The following is a 19,218-nucleotide window of genomic DNA, read 5'->3' on the forward strand; positions in this document are numbered from 1 at the left end:
AGATGTGCAAAAACATTAGGTGAATTAATATTTCCTCTAATGAGTTCATACCTTTATACTATGTGCTTTTGTATGCTGCCCTTAGCATTCTTATTAGAAAAATGTGGTCATTGGGGCTCAAAGAGATTTTACTTGGGTTGCATCCATAGGGATCCTGGTACTGTGAGTTGAGGTTTTTATTTACAGCCTGTGTTAGCACCAGATCCAGGTTGACTGTAAAGCTGGCCATACACGTGGCGATCTGACGATGTTTTGTGTGACCACCGCCACACACCATTCAGGGCTGAATCGGCAGGTAAGGAGGTAGAAACAATAGGATTGAAGGGCGCTGAAGGGAGATTTTGGTCAAGCGCCTTCTATGGCGCCCGATCGAAATTTTCAAACTGGTCCGATCGGCGAGTCGGCCGATATCAGCAGCTTCCTGCGATATCGGTCGACTCGCCGACATACCATCTACGCACCGAATATCGTACGAAACGAGGTTTCGTTCGATATTATCGGTGCATGTATGGCCACCTTAAGGGTTTGTGGGAGTTTCAGTTCCAGTAGTTGTAGATCCATTTTATTTTTATGAGCCTATATGTGGAATCAGGGGCGGGCCAAGCCGACCGGGCGCCCTAGGCAACCCGGTCGGCCAACTCCGCCCACCTCCCCGCATCCCCCCGAACGGCACATGCGCGCCAATGCACAGGAGGGGGGCGGGGCGGTTAGATCGGTCATTGCCTCCGCCGCTAATGACAAGCGGCGGAGGCAATGACAAATTAGCACTAGGGGTAGGCAGGAGAGGCTCCTGCCTGGCGCCCCTAAATCCTTGCACCCTAGGCAGCTGCCTCTTCTGCCTACCCCTAGTTCCGGCCCTGTGTGGAATATTTAAAGGAATACTGTCATGGAAAAACATGTTTTTTTTTTTTCAAAATGCTAGCCATATTCTTCATTTCCCAGGGTTCCACAGCCATGTGACTTGTGTCTCTCTTTAATGCTGTGCTGCAAGCCTATCAGCAGCCAATGAGCAGAACAGTGGGAAGGTAGCAAGATAACAGCTCCCAGTAGATATCAGAATAGCACTCAATAGTAGTAAGAAATCCAAGTCCGGCTTGGGACTCCTCCAGTTACATGGGAGTAGGAGAAACAATCAGTTACCTGAAAGCAGTTCTAATGTGTAGCGATGGCTCCTTCTAAAGCTCAGATTTAGGCACAATGCACTGAGATGGCTGCCTACACACCAATATTACAATTAAAAAAAAATACATTTGTTGGTTTAAAAATAACATTTTAAATGGCAGAGTGAATTATTTGCTATGTAAGCAGTGTAATTTAGAAATAAAAAGTACATAATACATATTTGCCCTCCCCAAATATTAAAAGTGTATGGAACAATAGTTTGATGTTGCTTGTTAAGCATGAGATAAAGAAAATGGTGCAGGGAATTTCAAATACCTGATAATTTTCTCTACTCTAAGAATTTAATTTGTCTTTAATTATTAGTGGGAAGGACTACAAAGTGCTCACTAAGGATACACAGTTTTCTGGATGTTCTAAAAGCAGAGAAAACTAGACATGAGCCAAGAGGACAAAGAAAGATTAAAACTGTATAGTGATTACATCACAGGGATTCTGAGACCCACCTATGTTATTGACTGTATGTCCACTTGGTTCTCAACAGGTAAGTCCTCTGCAGATTATTGCAAAATCACCAAACATTATGAATTTCCCCAGCAAGTGAACCCAGACTATTGTCATTATCCTTTGGTAATCCTGGAATTTTTAGCTGCTTTCATTTTCATTGAAGCGCTCCAAGCCAAGCAGTGATACAGGGGGCATTGGAATCACTGGGATTTCCATAGCAGTGTTCGAGAGCTATTGGATAGCCAGGATATTGTAGTAACATCCTTTGCTTCATGCTTTCCCTAGTCATGGAGAACTCATGCCATGGATTACATATAAGTTTTACACTGTAACTAAAGTTTATGCTTGATTTTTGGTCTAGGGTATAATCTTGCCGTGTATGAAGACATCTAAGAGCTTTTATTGCTAGGAGTAGTTTCTAATAAACATGGTCACAATGTTGCAGTATCTGGGGTCTCTCTCACTTCTAAACTCAAGCTTGTCATGAGTAACCTTATCAGCCACTCATTGATTCCCTCAGTATTAACCCTATCAGATATACACATTAAAAGCATATATTTAGTCAGCTGTAGTCAAAAGTGGGACACTGTTTACATATATAAATCACTATAAACCCATGTATTACTTGGTTTCTGGTAGAACTTAAAGGAAAACTATAACCCCAAACAATGTAGGCCTCTATAAAATATATTATAAACAAGCTCATATGTAAAACCCTGCTTCATCTAAATAAACCAGTTTGACAAGATTCTTTAATAGGTTACTTAAAATAATATAAACTATCTGTTGGTTATGTATTCATTTTGGGGGTATAGTTTCCCTGTAAAGGAGAAGGAAAGGCTAATAGAGAGTTAATCTCAAGGTGCAGGCATACCTTCAGTTCTCTCAATAGTGCCATTAAGTCTCCCTGTTTCTCCTGTTCAGATGATAAGAAGCCTCATAAGAAAAAGAAACGCTGAGCTCTGTAAAGAAAATTCCCATAATGCCTCGCTCCTGCACCAAGACTAAGACCCCTGTACATGCGCAGTTTGTAAGACTATGAGGAAGATTTCTGCTGAATGGCTCAGATCACACATTCCTAAGAGGGGGAGGGAGTTCCTTAGCATTCTTATGGGAGGGGGGGAGCAGGAGAGAGCTGCGCAGACTCTGGCAGAGGAAAAAAAGAGACAAGAAATCCGGTTTCTTTTGATAGAGGACTCAGTGCAGCGTTTCTGTGAGTGCTTATGGCTGTATTTACATAGACCTTTCTGATAAAGCTTACTTAGTTTTTACCCTTCCTTCTCCTTTAAGCAGCTGCATAGTAAGAGAGCAAGAATACTGAGAAGAGTAAAGAGAGCAAGTAATGTAATGTATTATAACAATGTAGTGGTGTATAAATTCACTTATTCTTACTTTAGTACATCTGTTAGAGACATTGTTAGATGTTATTTACTTACAGTAGTCTGGGGAAAGTATGGCTTTGATTTAACCTTTTCAATTGTTTTAACCTGATACAAGATGTCATAGAAAAGATCAAAGCTGAAGAGTCAAACGGGCCAACTCAAGCTGCCAGCTTCTTCATCAAACACCTGCTAGAGCTGGAAGAGAGGGGATGGTACCAAGGATTTCTAGATGTGCTAGAGGCCACAGGTGGGTCCCTCCAGAAACTTTACTATATGTAGATATGTTTGTATCGTAAATATATATAAATATATGTTTATTTACCAAACACTGTGTAAATGTTTTTATTGCAAATTTCATATGTATTTTATGAATAGGTGCACCAGGAATTTGCATACATGGTTTAGAAATAGTCGATCCAAATTTTGAACATTTAGGAGTAATTTATAACAATTCTGTATAATTTCTTGAAAGTATCTTTCTTTAAACTACTTAAGGAATATGTATTATCTAAAGCTAAGCTGAGCATGAATGGGAAAGTGCATTTAAAAATAAGAAAATAGACTACAGTGAATGCCTTTCCTAAAGGGAAATTGTTATGCAAGAAATGATCAACTGGATAGGAGTGATCTGTATGCCAAAGAATTGGAAGTCACTGAGCTTGTGGATACACCAGATCTGAGCTATTTAAGCTCTTTCATATGATTAAGGTGGTCCTACATGGACTGATGGAAACCTGCTGTGATCTGATTGACCTTCTTCCTTCATGTCAATGATGACTCAACGCATGGAGATCCCATAATTGTCTTTTAGTTACATACTGGGTTTTAGTTTTTTTTTCTTTCTAAATATTCAACAGCCATTATTTGGAAATTTTAATATTGCCTTTTAACTGAGCTTTGAGCTTTGGTAAACCAACCCTAAGAATATTGTGTCCTATCCTTGTGCATAATTTTGGGTAGGAAAAATATTTATCCATCCATCAGTAATGTGAGATGGCAATCAGCAATCAACCATCCAAGATTTTATTCTAGATAAAGATTATTTTACTGTGCTAAAAATCAATGAGTTAGGGCAATATAAATAGTTGTTTTCCATCAGCAGAAAGATTTTAGGGGAAAGCAAAAGTCACCGGGGCTCATTTATAAACACTGGGCAAATCTGCACATGGGCAGGAACCAATAGCAACCAATCAGTGATTGGCTTTTTTAGCCAGCTGCATGTAGAACAATTTGATTGGTTACTACGGGACGATTCTAGCTGCCGATATCGGTAACTTAGACCGATTCGGCAGGTAACCGGCCCATGTAAGGGCACTACCGACGGGCCTGCCCGACCGATATCTGGCCTGAAATCGGCCAGATATCGATCGGGCAGGATAAAAAATCTAGTCGGATTGGGGACCGCTCGTTGATGCGGTCCCCTGACCGACTTTGCCTTTAGGATCGAATTAGCCTGGATTCTCCTGATATCGCCCACCTGTAGCTGCAAAGTATAAGAATGGAACTGTATCCTCTACATTTGTAATTTATATTAAAATGTTTCAGTGGTATGAGCTTGATTAAACCGGATGATAAGATACTGCATGTAGTTTAAAAAGTGGCGAAGGCAGCTTAGAGTAGAAAACTGAACCAACTTGTAGCTATCAGAGAAATGCTGTTATTTGTTAAGGATTGTTGTGATTGTCATGTACATACCCAAAGACCTACCATGCAGTACCCACAATTTTATTTATAAAAAAAAATGATGGCTTACATGAAATTAGGGTGAACACAAGGTTTCAAAGGCAATCTGAATAGGTTTTAAATGTGTTAAAGTAGCAGATATAGAAGACACAAGTTACTGTGATGTTGTTATCAAATTGCTGAGGTATGTAAAGATTATTTTCTCCCTGTACATATTTTATATATACATATATATATAATATCTTTTATCTCCCAAGGATACACTGGCCTCTGTCAAGCACTGACTATGTCAGACTTTCACCACATTGAGGCTCTAGATCATCCAAAGAGACTTTTAAAAACAATACACAGTACAGTTAAAAACAACATCACTCCAAGTGAGTTTGTTAATCATTTTACCGACTGTCTCATGTCCCGGGAAATTGAAGAAATTAAGCAGGTAAGACTTATTGAAAAAAATAAATATAAATATATATATCTATATACATATTATCTAGAAAGCTCCGAATTACAGGATAGCTATCTCCCGTAGACCTTCTTTTTAATCAATTAATGCTGGTAGATCTAGGGTGGTCTATCCCTGTAAATAAGTACTATTTCAATATTGAATAAATAGTAGTTATATATGGACACACTAAGCAGACAAGTGATTACTAAAACATGGATACTTTGGGGAATGTCTATGAAGAGAGAAACTAAAGGTCCCCACAGTTTGCCACTGTTGAACCTCACTATTCTTTATTAATTTCTATTTTTTAGGGTGCATTTATTAAAGTGGGGAACTATAATTGTCACCCATAAATATAGTGGTGGAATTTTACTGTGGAGGTCTGTGGCAAGCTCTAGCTTCATTCTCTCAGAAATATGCCCAAATAGCTCAAATATGTAGAAGCTACAATACTTTTGTGTTAATTTAATTTCAAGTAGATTAACAGGTAGCATGGTGCCTGTTTGATTTCTGTTACAGTACTGATTTATAAGTTTTTTACATTAAAAAAAAAAAATCTCCCTTTCCCTCAGGCCCCCGACTGCAGGTTCTGCTTCCCCTATAGTTAAACCATTGACATACACAGATCTGCAGATAACTGTCAAAATAAAGAAACAATCAGTGGTGTAATAGGGCACTGGATTACAACAAGCTGGGAGAACAAATTCACTGCTCCTTTGCTTAAAGGGATGCTGATAGTGGTGGAAAAGCCTTTGCTTTGTTGTTATGCTGGTGGAGCTAGAAAAGCCAAAGCTTCAAACTCTCACAATGTCTAATAAGTGTCTAGCTGGGATGATATCTGTTAGTTTATAAGACCATATAATTTGAATAGCTTTTATGGCCTTGAAACCATTCTATAACCACTAGGGGTTGTACTAAAATTAGCTTTTAGTATGATGTAGACATTGATATTCTGAGACAATTTGACATTTTGGACATTTTTTATAGTGTTTCAGTTATTTAGCTTTTTGCTTACCAGCTCTCCAGTTTGGAATATCAGCAGCTATCTTGTTGCTAGTGTCTTGTTTACCTTAGCAACCAGGCAGTGGTGTGGACAAAAGACTGGAATATGAATAGAAGAAGGACTAAATAGAAAGATAAGGAATAAAAAGTAACAATAAAAATAAAATTGTAGCCTCAAAGAGCAAAAGTTTTTTGGCTGGTGGGGTCACTGACCCCCCCATGTAAAAGCTGGAAAGATGTAGACAAAGATAGCAAATAATTCAAAAACTATTAAAAATAAATAATGAAGACCAATTGTAAAGTTGCTAGGAACAGTACATTTTATGAACCACCCCTTTAATCATCTGACTTGTTACATTGACAGTCAGAGCCAGCTATACAGACAAATACAGCTTTTAATAGTAATTACTTAATAAATAAGTTTTATATCAATGAAATTGTATAATTAATGTATGTTCCAAAGTGTTTGGGTTGGGTAGAATCCCTCACTGTGGGAAACAAACATGCAAGCCTGGAGGCTGACTATTATTATGATTCTTATCCACTGCGCAGTAAAACATTAACTGTGTACAAAAGTGCATTTTAGGTGAAAGTAAGTAAGTCTGTAAGTAGAATGATCTTGAAGGCACTTGCTAAACTAACTTTAACCTGAAGTCAATGTCAACTGTAACCTGTCTTTTTTGCCTGTGTATTCAGTATGAATGGGGTTTTAAAAGTTTTACTTTGCCTTTTTATTAGGAGATTACAAACAAAGGGGAAATTGCTGGTGCTGAGAAGTTTATAGATATCCTTCTCAGATCAGACAAACAAGAATGGCCCAAGGTCTTCACTCTGGCTCTGCAAGATGAAGGACACTTGGAAATTCTTGGCTTATGGTCAGATAAAGGTGTGTTATATACTTTTTAAACCACATTTAAATTATTCTCAGAACCACCAAATATTTTTCTTATCTTTTGCTGGATCAGAATATTTACTTTATAGCAGTAATCACTGAATAATTTTTGTCACTTAACCTATAACTTCTGTTCCATATTATGGCCAAACTAAAGGAGTTGTGTAATAAAAGGTGCAAAGTTTGTAACAGGTCCAACCATCTATAGCAGCCAAAAAGCAGGTAGAATTTAATCTTAATGGTTACTGTGGGTTAAATGTCACATTGGGAATTTCCTCTGAAACATATGGAATTCAAGAGTATAGCAGGCCAGGCTTCTCCCAATATGTTTGCTACCAGAAAAACATTTCTCATTTATGATGTTGGCAGGGAGTCATGGGAGAAACAACAGACTTCTTTGTTATATGTAACACTAAGGGCCTGATTTGTCAATGCTTGAATTTAAATTTTTACAGCTATTCAAGTTTTTTTTCTTTCTTTAAAACTCACAAACTCAAATTATAACTTCAAATAAGGTATTTATTAAGCTAAAATTTATTAACAAAAATGTCTGCACATAAAAGCTTGCATGGTCATGTAGAAGTCAATAGGAGCTGTCCTATTTTCAAGGTTTTGGTAAACTTGTAAACTTTCCCACAATTTTATTCAACTGAGTTTTTTATATTCGGATTTTTTAATAAATAAGCAAACATTCTATTGTGAGTTTATTCAAAGTAGAAAAAAAAATCTCAAAAACCTCACAAATTTGAATTTAGATAAACAGGACTTCAAATGGACTCATCAGCTACTGGAAGCCCCAAATGTTTATATGGCCTACTGGTTCCCTTAGGAGACTGATGGGAGGGGGATGGGAAACACTAAGCTTTTGCTGTGTGTTCCCTGTAGCTTTTGTTTATAGAGCAAAGAGTGACTCTAGTTGTATTAAGCTCCTTTTGGGGCTATTCAGTACCATAGGTAAGTTTCCTAAACCTAGTTGTTTATAGTGTTGGTAATTTCAACCAACCAGAACCTTATTATAGAACAAGACTCTGAGACAAGGTTCTTAGCATAACTGATGCTTTATTCATTAATCAAAAACAGAGTCTTGTGGAAGCTTTCAGTAACACAGAACAATAGATGAAATGTGTCACTAACAGCTTTAAATGAGACCCTGACAGTCTTAGCCTTTTATAGAGGATGACATACCTTATCTAAAAAGTATATGATACCCCTTTTACAACTTTCTCTGTGCTCTGAGGTTATAACTGTGCAAATAGCAAAGTGCACGTAGGGGCTTAGCTAGTCAGCACTATCATGTCTGACCCTTGTGATTTTATAAGATGGTATATTTGACTTTTATTAATCTAGAATCTAGTGCCCAATATTGGAATATCAATAAAAACAACTGAAAACAAAAGGTTTTTTGATCAAGGCATACTTTGTCCATGATACTACATAACCCTAATTTGGAATACAATGTTTTATTTCATTCAGAGCGTCGCAGTGTAGCAGAAAATGTGGAGGAAGAAACTAGCGCATTCAGTAACCTCCAGTACTCAGTGATACCAGAGCAGGAAAATCTAGATTACTCAGGTAAATACATTCTAATATTTCATATCAGTTATCGTTGTTTCTATACTCTAAACATTAAATAACTGTCTTTTAATTGTATTGGAACTCTGCCTCTGGAAAGAGGGGTTCTTTGGTACACATGGTTTAAACATATCCTTCATTCCAATAAACTTAAATCCAATAGGTTTTTGGATCAAGGCATACTTTGTCCATGATACTACATAACCCTGATTTTGAATATAATGTTTTATTTCATTTAGAGTGTAGCAGTGTAGCAGAAAATGTGGAGGAAAAAATCCTCCAGTATTCAGAGATGCCAGAGCTGGAAAATCTAGTTCTCTCAGGTAAATACAATCTAATATTTCATGTATGCTATCTGTTATTTCTATACTCTAAACTTTAAATAACTGTCATCATTTTATAGGAACCTTCTCAAAGGTGGCAAAATTCTCTGTACCTAATACATTTCTATAACTTTTATCTTACCAAAACAGGTAGCACTATCTATGGTTTACATCTAAAGAGTTCTAGTCACTTTCTAGTGGGTTGTATCATTTAAATTAGTTCTCAGTTTTATATAAAACACAATAAAGTAGACAGTGGCTCATAGCTTTTATCGGGAGTAAGGGGGTAAGCAGATACAATGGCCTAGGGGTAGGGGGGTGTACAATACTGGGTAGCAGTATAAAGGCTTTGTGCCTTTATATCTGATGTGATTACCCAGCTGTGCAGACAAACGTTCTCCACTTCAAAAGTGGCAATGGATTTCCTCACAGAATCACAGCAGGGCAATCTGCTCTTGGTTGTGAATTAGTTAGAAAGTTCCACTTGTAGTTTTGAGTGGGCTTCAAGTTCAGTGGCCCTGCAGTCAGCATAGGCAGCAACTGGCATATTGTGTAGCAACAAAGCTCAGAATAAATGCACTTTGACTCATTCAGATTATGCTCTTTCTCTTGCATGTTCCTGCAGAAAATTAAACCCAATCATATGCAGAAGAGGTGCAGGAAAAAACAACAGTTTTGCACATGTTATGTTTTTCTTTAAGCTTTATTCCACTCATAGGAAAACAGAAAAAAACCCTTGCTAACAAGAAGCCTGTATTATACATGTTGATAATTAAGTATAGACTACAAGAATGGCACATAAAATGTTGTATATATAATAAATAAATAGTCTCAGATGTATCTATGATTTGTGAAATCCCTAAGTTCCTTATTTCTCTTTTCAGCCCCTGCTGTTCTGAGCAATCAAGTAAAAAATGTCATCCCTAAAATAAATAGTAAGTACTACTGGCAAAGGCATAATATACAAAGCACAAAATGTTTATGCAATAATAGCTGGGCAAATCTTAATAGCTGTGGCTCATTTGGTACAATCACAATAAGAATTTAATGCAATAACAAATGCTTTAGGTGAGTGGGACACATGAGTGCCAACATGGTGCCAAATGATAATAGGAGCTGGTGTCTAGTGTGCAAACCTGAGCAATACAGTGTACACAAGTATGTTTTTCATATACATATAAATATAGCAGAAATCTGAAAGGGGTCAGGCCTGAGGGGCAGAACTTGTATGTTTGGATCTTGTGTACAAATGAAAGCATATGCACGCTCTGTTGCACACTGGACCAGCTCAGTAATAACAGTATCAATTTTATTAATTAGTCTACTTTTTTTTTTTTTTTTTTTAATCTTTGTCTACTTTAGTAATGTTTCCTATAGCTGTGACTTTAAGAAGTTTCCTTAATTTTACATTTTTTTTAATTATGATTTTACTTTTTTATCTTAAATTCTACTAGGTAGTGTTTCACAATCAATTTCCACTGTGAAGTTAAGAAAATATCAGGAGGAGTTAGCAAAACCTGCATTCACTGGAAAGAACACCATGATTTGTGCCCCAACAGGTCAGCCTGACCTAATCATTTCTTGTTTCCAGCTGACCAACATAGATTTACATTAGTATTGGTAACAAAAAGCAACCAGCCAGAAATTAGCATTAGTGATAAGCGAATCTGTCCTGTTTTGCTTCGCTGGAAAATTCCTAAAATAACATGAAAATTTGCGAAAGTGAAATGCATTTGTTGCGTGAATTTTTTGCCGCTGCATCTTTTTTTTTGCCTGAGGCTGTTTTGCCGCAACTGCGCCCAATTTGACGCAACTACACCCATTTTGCCGCGACCACAAATTTTCGTGTAAGTTTTGCGAAACAATTTGCCAATGGCGAAATGCGGCAATTCGCTGTGAATCCATGCCTGGCGAAAAAATTTGCTCATCACTAATTAGCATTATGACTGTATTACCAAGATAAAACCTGTCTGCTAATTGGTAGGTACAGATTGCTTCACTGGAGCAAGTTTGCATGCACCCATGTTAGTAAATCAGCCCTGCATATTTGAAAATAAGCAATCCTTCATCTGAAATTTAATTTATGATTACATGGCAAATCATATAGTGTAGCACCCAAACTTTAGTATAGTGTTGTGAATACAATATTGTTTGAGCATCATCATTTATTTATAGCAAGTCACATATCGCTATAATAATTTGTAATATACAGCTTTTTTAACAATTCTAAATTACTTTTCTGAGCAAAAATACACACGCATATACAATACATATATATATATATGTATATATTATATTGTACTTAATCAATCTTAACACCAACAAGTGGCCTTAAAGGGATAGGACACCTTTTTGATTAACTTTTAAGATGTAGATAATGATATTCTGTGACAATTTGTCGTTGCTCTTAATGTTTTTATTTGTGGTTTTTGTGTTATTTAGCTTTTTTCTCAGGATCTCTCCAGTTTGGGATTTCAGTAGCTATTTGGATTCTGGGGTCTAAGATACCCTAGCAACTAGGCAGTGGTGTGAATGAAAGCCTTGAAGATGAATAGGGGAGGGCCTGAATAGTCATTGCTCTTAATGTTTTTTTTTGTTTGTTTTTTGTGTTATTTAGCTTTTTTCTCAGGATCTCTCCAGTTTGGGATTTTAATAGCTATTCAGATTCTGGGGTCTAAGATACCCTAGCAACTAGGCAGTGGTGTGAATGAAAGCCTTGAAGATGAATAGGGGAGGGCCTGAATAGTCATTGCTCTTAATGTTTTTTTTTGTTTGTTTTTTGTGTTATTTAGCTTTTTTCTCAGGATCTCTCCAGTTTGGGATTTTAATAGCTATTCAGATTCTGGGGTCTAAGATACCCTAGCAACTAGGCAGTGGTGTGAATGAAAGCCTTGAAGATGAATAGGGGAAGGCCTGAATAGAAAGACAAGTAATGAAAAGTAATAATGACAATCAAATTGTGGCCTTACAGAGCAAAAGAACAATGCAAATAATTCAAACACTATAAAAAATGAAGAACAACTGAAAAATTACTTAGAATAGGCAATTCTGTTACATATTAAAAGTTAAAGGTGAACCAAAACCTTTACTAACTGTATCTTTACAGTAATTGGCAATTTAATCCATCAAACAAAATATCAGTGTTAAGATTTATTGCTGTGTTACAACTTGTATTTTAGTTAAATATTGGCTGGCTAAATTAATAAAACCATATTCATCAATTGCAATTCTAATTAAACTTCATATATCTGTACACAAGGCCATCTCCCGCAGACTCCATTTTAATCAAATTATTACATTTTTTAAAAACTGATTTTCTTTTCCTCTTTAATTAAAAAACAATACCTTGATCACACTTAACATATAATTCATCCTCATTGGCGCCAAAACAATCCTATTGGGTTTATTTAATGTTAAAATACGTTTTTAGTACCATTTAAACTATGGAAATCCAAATTATGGAAGGACCTTTTATCCCAAGCATTCTGGATAACAAATAATAAATTAATAAGTATTATGAACTGACTTCAGCATCATGCCATTTCTGACCGTAAAATAAGTCTTTTTTTAAAAATGTATTTATTTAACTATTTTGTTAACAGGATCGGGGAAGACTCTGGTGTCACTTGTGATTTGCAAACATCATTTAGAATGCATGCCAAATGGAAAAAAAGGAAAAGTTTTATTCATGGCCACCAAAGTGCCAGTTTATGAGCAACAGAAGGATGTTTTCTGTAAATATTTTGAAGGCAGTAGGTACGTAACAAAAATCTATTTGTATTGATAATGTAGATCCTAATTTTATTTATCATTTGCAAAAGACATAAAACACCTAGAGGGAAATGTAAAGCCCTGGCTGTAGTTATGACAGCTGTGTGTACTCCTGTAGACCAATGAAACAAACCCTAAGGAGGCATATGGATCCCATAGAGATGTAAAGCCAGCCAACAATCACCCAGCATAACTGTCCCAATTCCCAACATCTCTGATTTTAGGCAGAATACAGGTATTGCAACCTAGAGGTAAAAGTGCAAAGAGGGCGTACATCAGTACCACTCATCTGCAGAGTTCTGACAGTGACAACAACAGCCTATTAAGGGATGTCAGACAAACTTCTCATATTCAAAACTCTATAGTGGTCATTTATCTACCACACATCAATGTGCACATGTGCAAAATGCAAGCGAATGCAACATTTTTTCCAGAATTCTAGCGTTGTTGCGGTTGTCAGTGTGAGTTGTGGCCAATGTAGTTACTAAACTGGAAGTCAGTTTTGGTGTTCAGCAAGTGAGTGACATGTGCAACCGATTCAAAACAAATATTTAATTGGTTGTTATGGGTTACTGCTCCTAGGTAAACTTAGTGGTTTTTATTATATGTATGGACTTGTATAATGATGATGACTTGAACGATTTATCTGTGATGTGTGGGCCATAACAAACATCAGTTTTTTTTAATAGGTGGTTGATAAAACCTACAGGGCTTTGGAGATAGGTAGTAATGATGCACCTCAATGTCTGACTTGCAATATCTTTACTCTGCCTAGGTGCTGCAATGTTCTTAATTGGGCTTGGGCTAATTATGTTGGACAATGGCTGCCTAACTTTATATCACTACAGGTTCACATGCCTGTGTATTAGAGGCCTCCTTATGGTGTGATTCAGGAGAGCTCACCCAGGCAAGATTTTGCACAGGAGTGCCCTCTGTAAGCCTAGGGGCCATTTTGCTTTCATGTAAGCTTTACGGGGGGAGGGACCTTCTTCATAATGTCTCTTACCACATGGCACTTAATATCTGTATATTTATATTTATTTATTATAATACTTGTCTTCCATGTGTTTACTTTTCTGCATTGTATGATTGCATAGCGCTGCTATCCTATAGCAATGTATGAAAAAAGTTTTACATACTTATATAAATACATACATGTCTACTGCTACCCACCAGTAACTTGCTGGCAGAAAATCCTGTGTCACCATCTGTCTTGATACTAATACCTCAGCTGTATACTGTTGAGTAGAAGGGACAGCTGGTGCGCCTGTAAAAGCATTTTAAGCAGGCTGTATGCACTCCCTAATAATTGCAAACAACTGGCAATTATTAAAGGAAAAGGAAAGGTTAATTAAGAGTTAATCTCAAGCTGCAGGCAAACCTTCAGCTCTCTCAATAGTGCCCTTAAGTCTCCCCATTTTTCTCCCGTTCAGATGATCAGAAGCCTCATAGGAAAAAAAATGCTCAGCTCTGTAAAGAAAGGTCCCATAATGCCACACTTCTGCACCAAGACCCCTGTACATGCTCAGTTTGTAAGACTATGAGGAATCTTCCTGCTGATTGGCTCAGATCACACATTCCTAAGGAGGGGGGATTTAAAAGAAATTTGGAATATACCTTTAGGGAATGTTTTAAATGGGACCTGTCACCTTAAGAAATAATTACAGATTGTTTTCTATTGTGTTTGTCAAGCAAAATAAACTTTACTTACACTATATAAATTATTTTAATCTTAGTTTCTTCAGCCTTGGAATTCACAATTGCAGCAAGCAGGCAGAGGCCATTTTGTGGACACTGTAATCAAAGCAGGCATTGCATCCTGCCAAAATCTGGTTTCTGTGCCAGTATGGGGGGACCTGATACCCATATCCATGCACTGGTTACACAATTACATGGTGCGGAGGGAGGGGGAATGTGAGGAGAGCAGCAACATCTAAGAAGTTCTGAATTGAAAGTGAAAGTAACTGTCTGTCCCACCTCTATGCCTAAGGCATAGAGGCGGGGAAGGCAATATATGACTGACAGCTGGGATTTTTAAATGCTTTTATAATGGGTGGGTTTCATATTTAATTTGAAAAGGGCTTTTATTATACAGCCTTTTATGTCTGGGTGACAGGTCCTCTTTAAATATGTCATTAAAATCTTCTGAATGTACTGAGCCATCTGCTGAACCTCTTTTTTTTCTGTAGGTACAAAGTAGAGGGTGTTTCTGGAGAAACGGCTGAGAATTTTCCTGTGGGGCTGGTCATTGAAAACAGTGATATCATTATTTTAACCCCTCAGATTCTTGTTAACTGCCTACAAAGTGGAACAGTGCCTTCTATTTCTGTCTTTAGCATGATGATTTTTGATGAATGCCACAACACAATAGGGAATCACCCATACAATGTATTGATGTTCAGTTACTTGGATCTGAAGCTGAATATGCCTGGGGTGGCTCTTCCACAGGTAAACCTAAGCTCTACACATAAAAAAACATGAAAAAGTGCAGACACAAACTCAATGATTGCTGTGAAGGTGGCTGATATTATCACAGATTCTCTAAGGGCTATAGCTGGGAAGTCTTACCAAATGGTATATAACCTACTGAACAATTAATGGCAGCGACACAGACAGTTGAGAAGCCTTCAACAACATATTTGCCCAACTAGAAAAGCTGTCCTTTCTCACATTACGTCCACTGTGAAGTAAATGTTTATATATATATATAGTTGAGACTAATCTTTCAGCCACCACTTAGGCCTTTGTCAAAGTGCGCATACAAACAAACCACCATGTCCACATAAACCCCTAGTGGCGGGAAAAAAATCATCAATCAAATGTCAGTGTAACAAAAAACTCTTGCAAGTATAATAGAATATGCCCAAATATGTAGAGATACATCCTCAATTCAAAGGAGTTGCAATCTATGTAAAAAAAGAATACTAAAGAAATAAGTAACAAAAATAGAAAAAAAAATCACAAATAGAGTGCCGAGTGTGACAGTCACAGTGTCGCAGTGATAAAATATGAAGGAGGTGAAGTAAAGTAAATGACTGGCAGACTACATAAAGTAATATAAAGTAATATTCTGAGTCAATTTGCAATTGGTCTTCACTTTTTATTATCTGTAGTTTTTTAATTATTTCAATAATTTTTCTGCAAATTTCTTGTTTGGAGTTTTAACAGCTGTTTGGTTGCTATCATCCAAATTACCGTAGCAACCAGGGAGTTGTTTGAATGAGAGAATTACAGAGGTGTGAGTGACTATCCATTTGTATTCTACAAAAAGTTTGAAGAAGAAGGCAAATAATTCAAAAACTAAGAAATAAATAATGAAGACCGATTGAAAAGTTGCTTGGAATTGGTCATTCTATAAAATACTTAAAGTTACATTTAAGGTGAACTGCCACTTTTAAGATCTTGAACATCAAGGACATTCTTAAAGGAGAAGGAAAGGCTAACAAGGTGTTAATCTCAAGCTGCAGGCATACCTTTAATTCTCTCAACAGTGCCCTTAAGTCTCCCCATATTTCACCTGTTCAGATGATCAGAAGCCTCATAGGAAAAAAAACGCTGAGCTCTGTAAACAAAATTCCCATAATGCCACACTCCTGCACCAAGACCAAGACCCCTGTACATGCTCAGTTTGTAAGACTATTAGGAAGCTTCCTGCTGATTGGCTCAGATCCACATTCCTAAGGGGGTGGGTGGGAGTTCTTAGCATTCTTAGCTTATGGGAGGGGGGAGCAGGAGAGGGGAGACATCTGTGCAGACTCTGGCACAGGAATTACAGAGACAAGGAAGGAGACAAGAAATCCTTTTTCTTATGATAGAGTGCAGCTTTTCTGTGAGTGCTTATGGCTGTATTTACATAGACCTTTCTGATAAAGCTTACTTAGTTCCTTCTCCTTTAACATACAGTAAATGTGTTTGATGATCAGAAACATTTTGTGTGACAAACATGCAAAAGAATAAGAAATCAGGAAGGGGCAAATAGTTTTTCACACCACTGTATGTGTGAAAACCTTTGAAAGGGCCAGTGACACCAGGAAATTCTCTCATACATATAATGCATGCATAATCTGCCTACATGCATAGTCTCCCTGAACTTGTATTTACAAATATCTTTTAATTTTGTCAGGGTTTCTGTCCCGCAATATGATTCTGTAAATTTCTGTTATGCATGGGTTGGCAGACACCCTGCAATTAAAAAAATAACTTTTCAAAGATGTTTAATTATACAGGCAAGCAACGTAGCTCATTTTTTAGATGTTAGCTTCTGTTCTGCACTTTAAATATAACCATGTTTTATATTAATAAAGATCATTGGATTGACAGCCTCAGTGGGAACAGGAAAAGCAAAGTCTTTACCAGAAGCAATTCATTATATCACTAGATTATGTGCCAGCCTTAATATTGAGGTTATATCTACAGTCAAGGAGCATAAGGAAGAGCTGGCTGAAACTGTATTCAAACCAACAAAAAGTAAGTAACCCACACAAATTATTTCTATTATCATTTTTCTTACCTAATTGTGTCACTTAAGACCTCTAGTACAATGGGCCAAGTAAAATTTCAAGCACAGTCACCATGTTTATTACCCGCAGTGAAGCATTTCTCCATTATTCCAGAGTAATTGTGGTTGCGAGGGGGTGATGCGTCTGAGACAATTGCAGCTGATGCGTCAAAATTTACAGTGTTGCACTTTGACATGAATCTGTCACAGTTGAGCTGATGAGTTTCCAATTTCTCCCTATTTTTTTGGCACAAGTGTGCTGCATTGATTCACACAGGCCGCTGTGGGACCCTGAAGCTACTGCCAAGTTTTAAAGTGATACTGACACTAAAAATTTACTCTTCAAAGTATGAATGTACGTAAAAAGTCACCTATAGGTCATGTCGATCATTTTTCCCTGATAGGGCTGCTATTATAAGTAATTGCTACTTGAAGTTCCTAAACCTGACTGTTTTGCCAACCTGACTGTCCCTTTTCAATCTGTCAGTTATAGCTTCTAATGCTAATGGACTCCTGCTGCACAAATATGGCAGCCCTCTCATAGATCAGATAGGTAATGTAACAGCATTGAACAAATACTTTTATGTCAAAGTTATAAAGAGCATGCAAAGGCAGTGTTATGACAATTGTAAATCTGTAATTTCTGGTGTCAGTGTCTCTTTAAAGGTGGTGGTAGCTCAATGGTTCTTCCGAGCACAACTATATGGAAGTGCAACTGACCTGAATCTGACCTGCATGCTCACAAACTGAACAGTTATGTCCCAATGGCGCCCCCTAAAGTAACTGACTAACAAAGAGGTTATAGAGCTGAAAGCAGGAGGTAGAGTTCTGGCTATTATGTTAGACATCTGGTCACTCCAACTATATTAGAAATATTTTATATTTTGTGCAGTCTATCAATTTTACCCAGTTTCATTTTTACGCTGAACTGTTCCTTTAAGTAGTAGAGGGCCCAAAGTTAGCTGCTGTAGGTGAACAATCTACAAAATAATAGTAAGGGCAAAATACTAGAAGGCATCTGGCAATACATCCATGGCAATCAAGACTGTTTCATGTTATAAATTATTGGATGAGCATATGGGATGACTAAATAATATTGATACCCATCTATGTTTACTTATTTGTACAGTCCATATTGTTTTCTTTCTTTTACATTTTTACAGGTATTAGCATAGCACCACAGCGTGAAAATGACTCATTTACAGCTATCATGTCTGAAATCATGAGCGAGACTGAGAAGATGGCAAAAGACTTTTACCCTGAACTTTGTAAGGCCTGTTCCTTTCTTTCACTTGCATGAGTATAGACAAGTTAAAAGGATTGTTCACCTTTGAGTTAACTTTTAGCATGAGGCAGAAATTAATATTCTGAGACAATTTGCAGTTGGTCTTTATTTTTTAACTGCTATCTGGTTGCTGGATCACTCTATTCAGCCCCCAGATTAACCTACTTTATTCCTTGCATTCAGTCTAATCTGGTTCCTGAGTTGCAAGTTTAAATTACCAGCTCATCTTCCCTACTTCCTTGCACAGTATGAATCCCCACCCCTCTTCCTGTTTAGCTCTTCTCATCTCTTCAACTACTTTGTAGTGGTGCATGAGTCCCTGCTCGTTCTGGTCTTTCGTGCACAGACAGGTCCAAAAAACAGGTGCTTGTAGAGATTCAGTGTGCGATATAATGAAGAGGAGTGTGTGTGATTCTGAAAAGCAGCGCACACATCTCCTGCGTTCCTCTGAGGTTAAATGCTTTTTTTTGCTCATAAAGAGTTCACAGCATGCCTGGGACTTGTTGCTCACTCTGCCAGATGAAAAAAGGAGAAACAAAGGTTTAATCACTGAATGATGCCAAATATAAGAAGCCCACGGTGCTTGTAACCAATTATCTAATACCCTGGGCCGGTGGAGAGTTATCAATTGCCAGTCGATTAAAAAAAATAATGTTGGAAAAAAACAGTTTTTTTCTACGATCACAACATATTTAACATAAGTCTTGTTAAGACTTAAGTTAATTTGAAAATTCAT

General features: G+C 37.2%; 1 protein-coding gene across 2 annotated transcripts in view; it reads left to right on the plus strand.

The window, feature by feature from the left end:
- The window catches only part of ddx58 (DEXD/H-box helicase 58), a 33,997-nt gene that overhangs the window by 572 nt on the left and 14,207 nt on the right, over positions 1-19,218 (plus strand). For both annotated transcript variants that reach the window (XM_002935671.5, XM_031890382.1), the window contains exons 2-13: positions 1,486-1,663; positions 3,124-3,255; positions 4,949-5,130; positions 6,880-7,027; positions 8,507-8,605; positions 8,845-8,928; positions 9,813-9,863; positions 10,383-10,487; positions 12,531-12,684; positions 14,889-15,147; positions 17,004-17,166; positions 18,361-18,465. In XM_002935671.5, the coding sequence (XP_002935717.2) occupies positions 1,558-1,663; positions 3,124-3,255; positions 4,949-5,130; positions 6,880-7,027; positions 8,507-8,605; positions 8,845-8,928; positions 9,813-9,863; positions 10,383-10,487; positions 12,531-12,684; positions 14,889-15,147; positions 17,004-17,166; positions 18,361-18,465 (1,588 nt within the window). In that variant the 5' untranslated portion in view covers positions 1,486-1,557. The remainder of the gene's footprint in view (positions 1-1,485; positions 1,664-3,123; positions 3,256-4,948; positions 5,131-6,879; positions 7,028-8,506; positions 8,606-8,844; positions 8,929-9,812; positions 9,864-10,382; positions 10,488-12,530; positions 12,685-14,888; positions 15,148-17,003; positions 17,167-18,360; positions 18,466-19,218) is intronic.

This window comes from Xenopus tropicalis, chromosome 1 (assembly GCF_000004195.4).
Source record: "Xenopus tropicalis strain Nigerian chromosome 1, UCB_Xtro_10.0, whole genome shotgun sequence".
Taxonomy (NCBI): Eukaryota; Metazoa; Chordata; class Amphibia; order Anura; family Pipidae; genus Xenopus; species Xenopus tropicalis.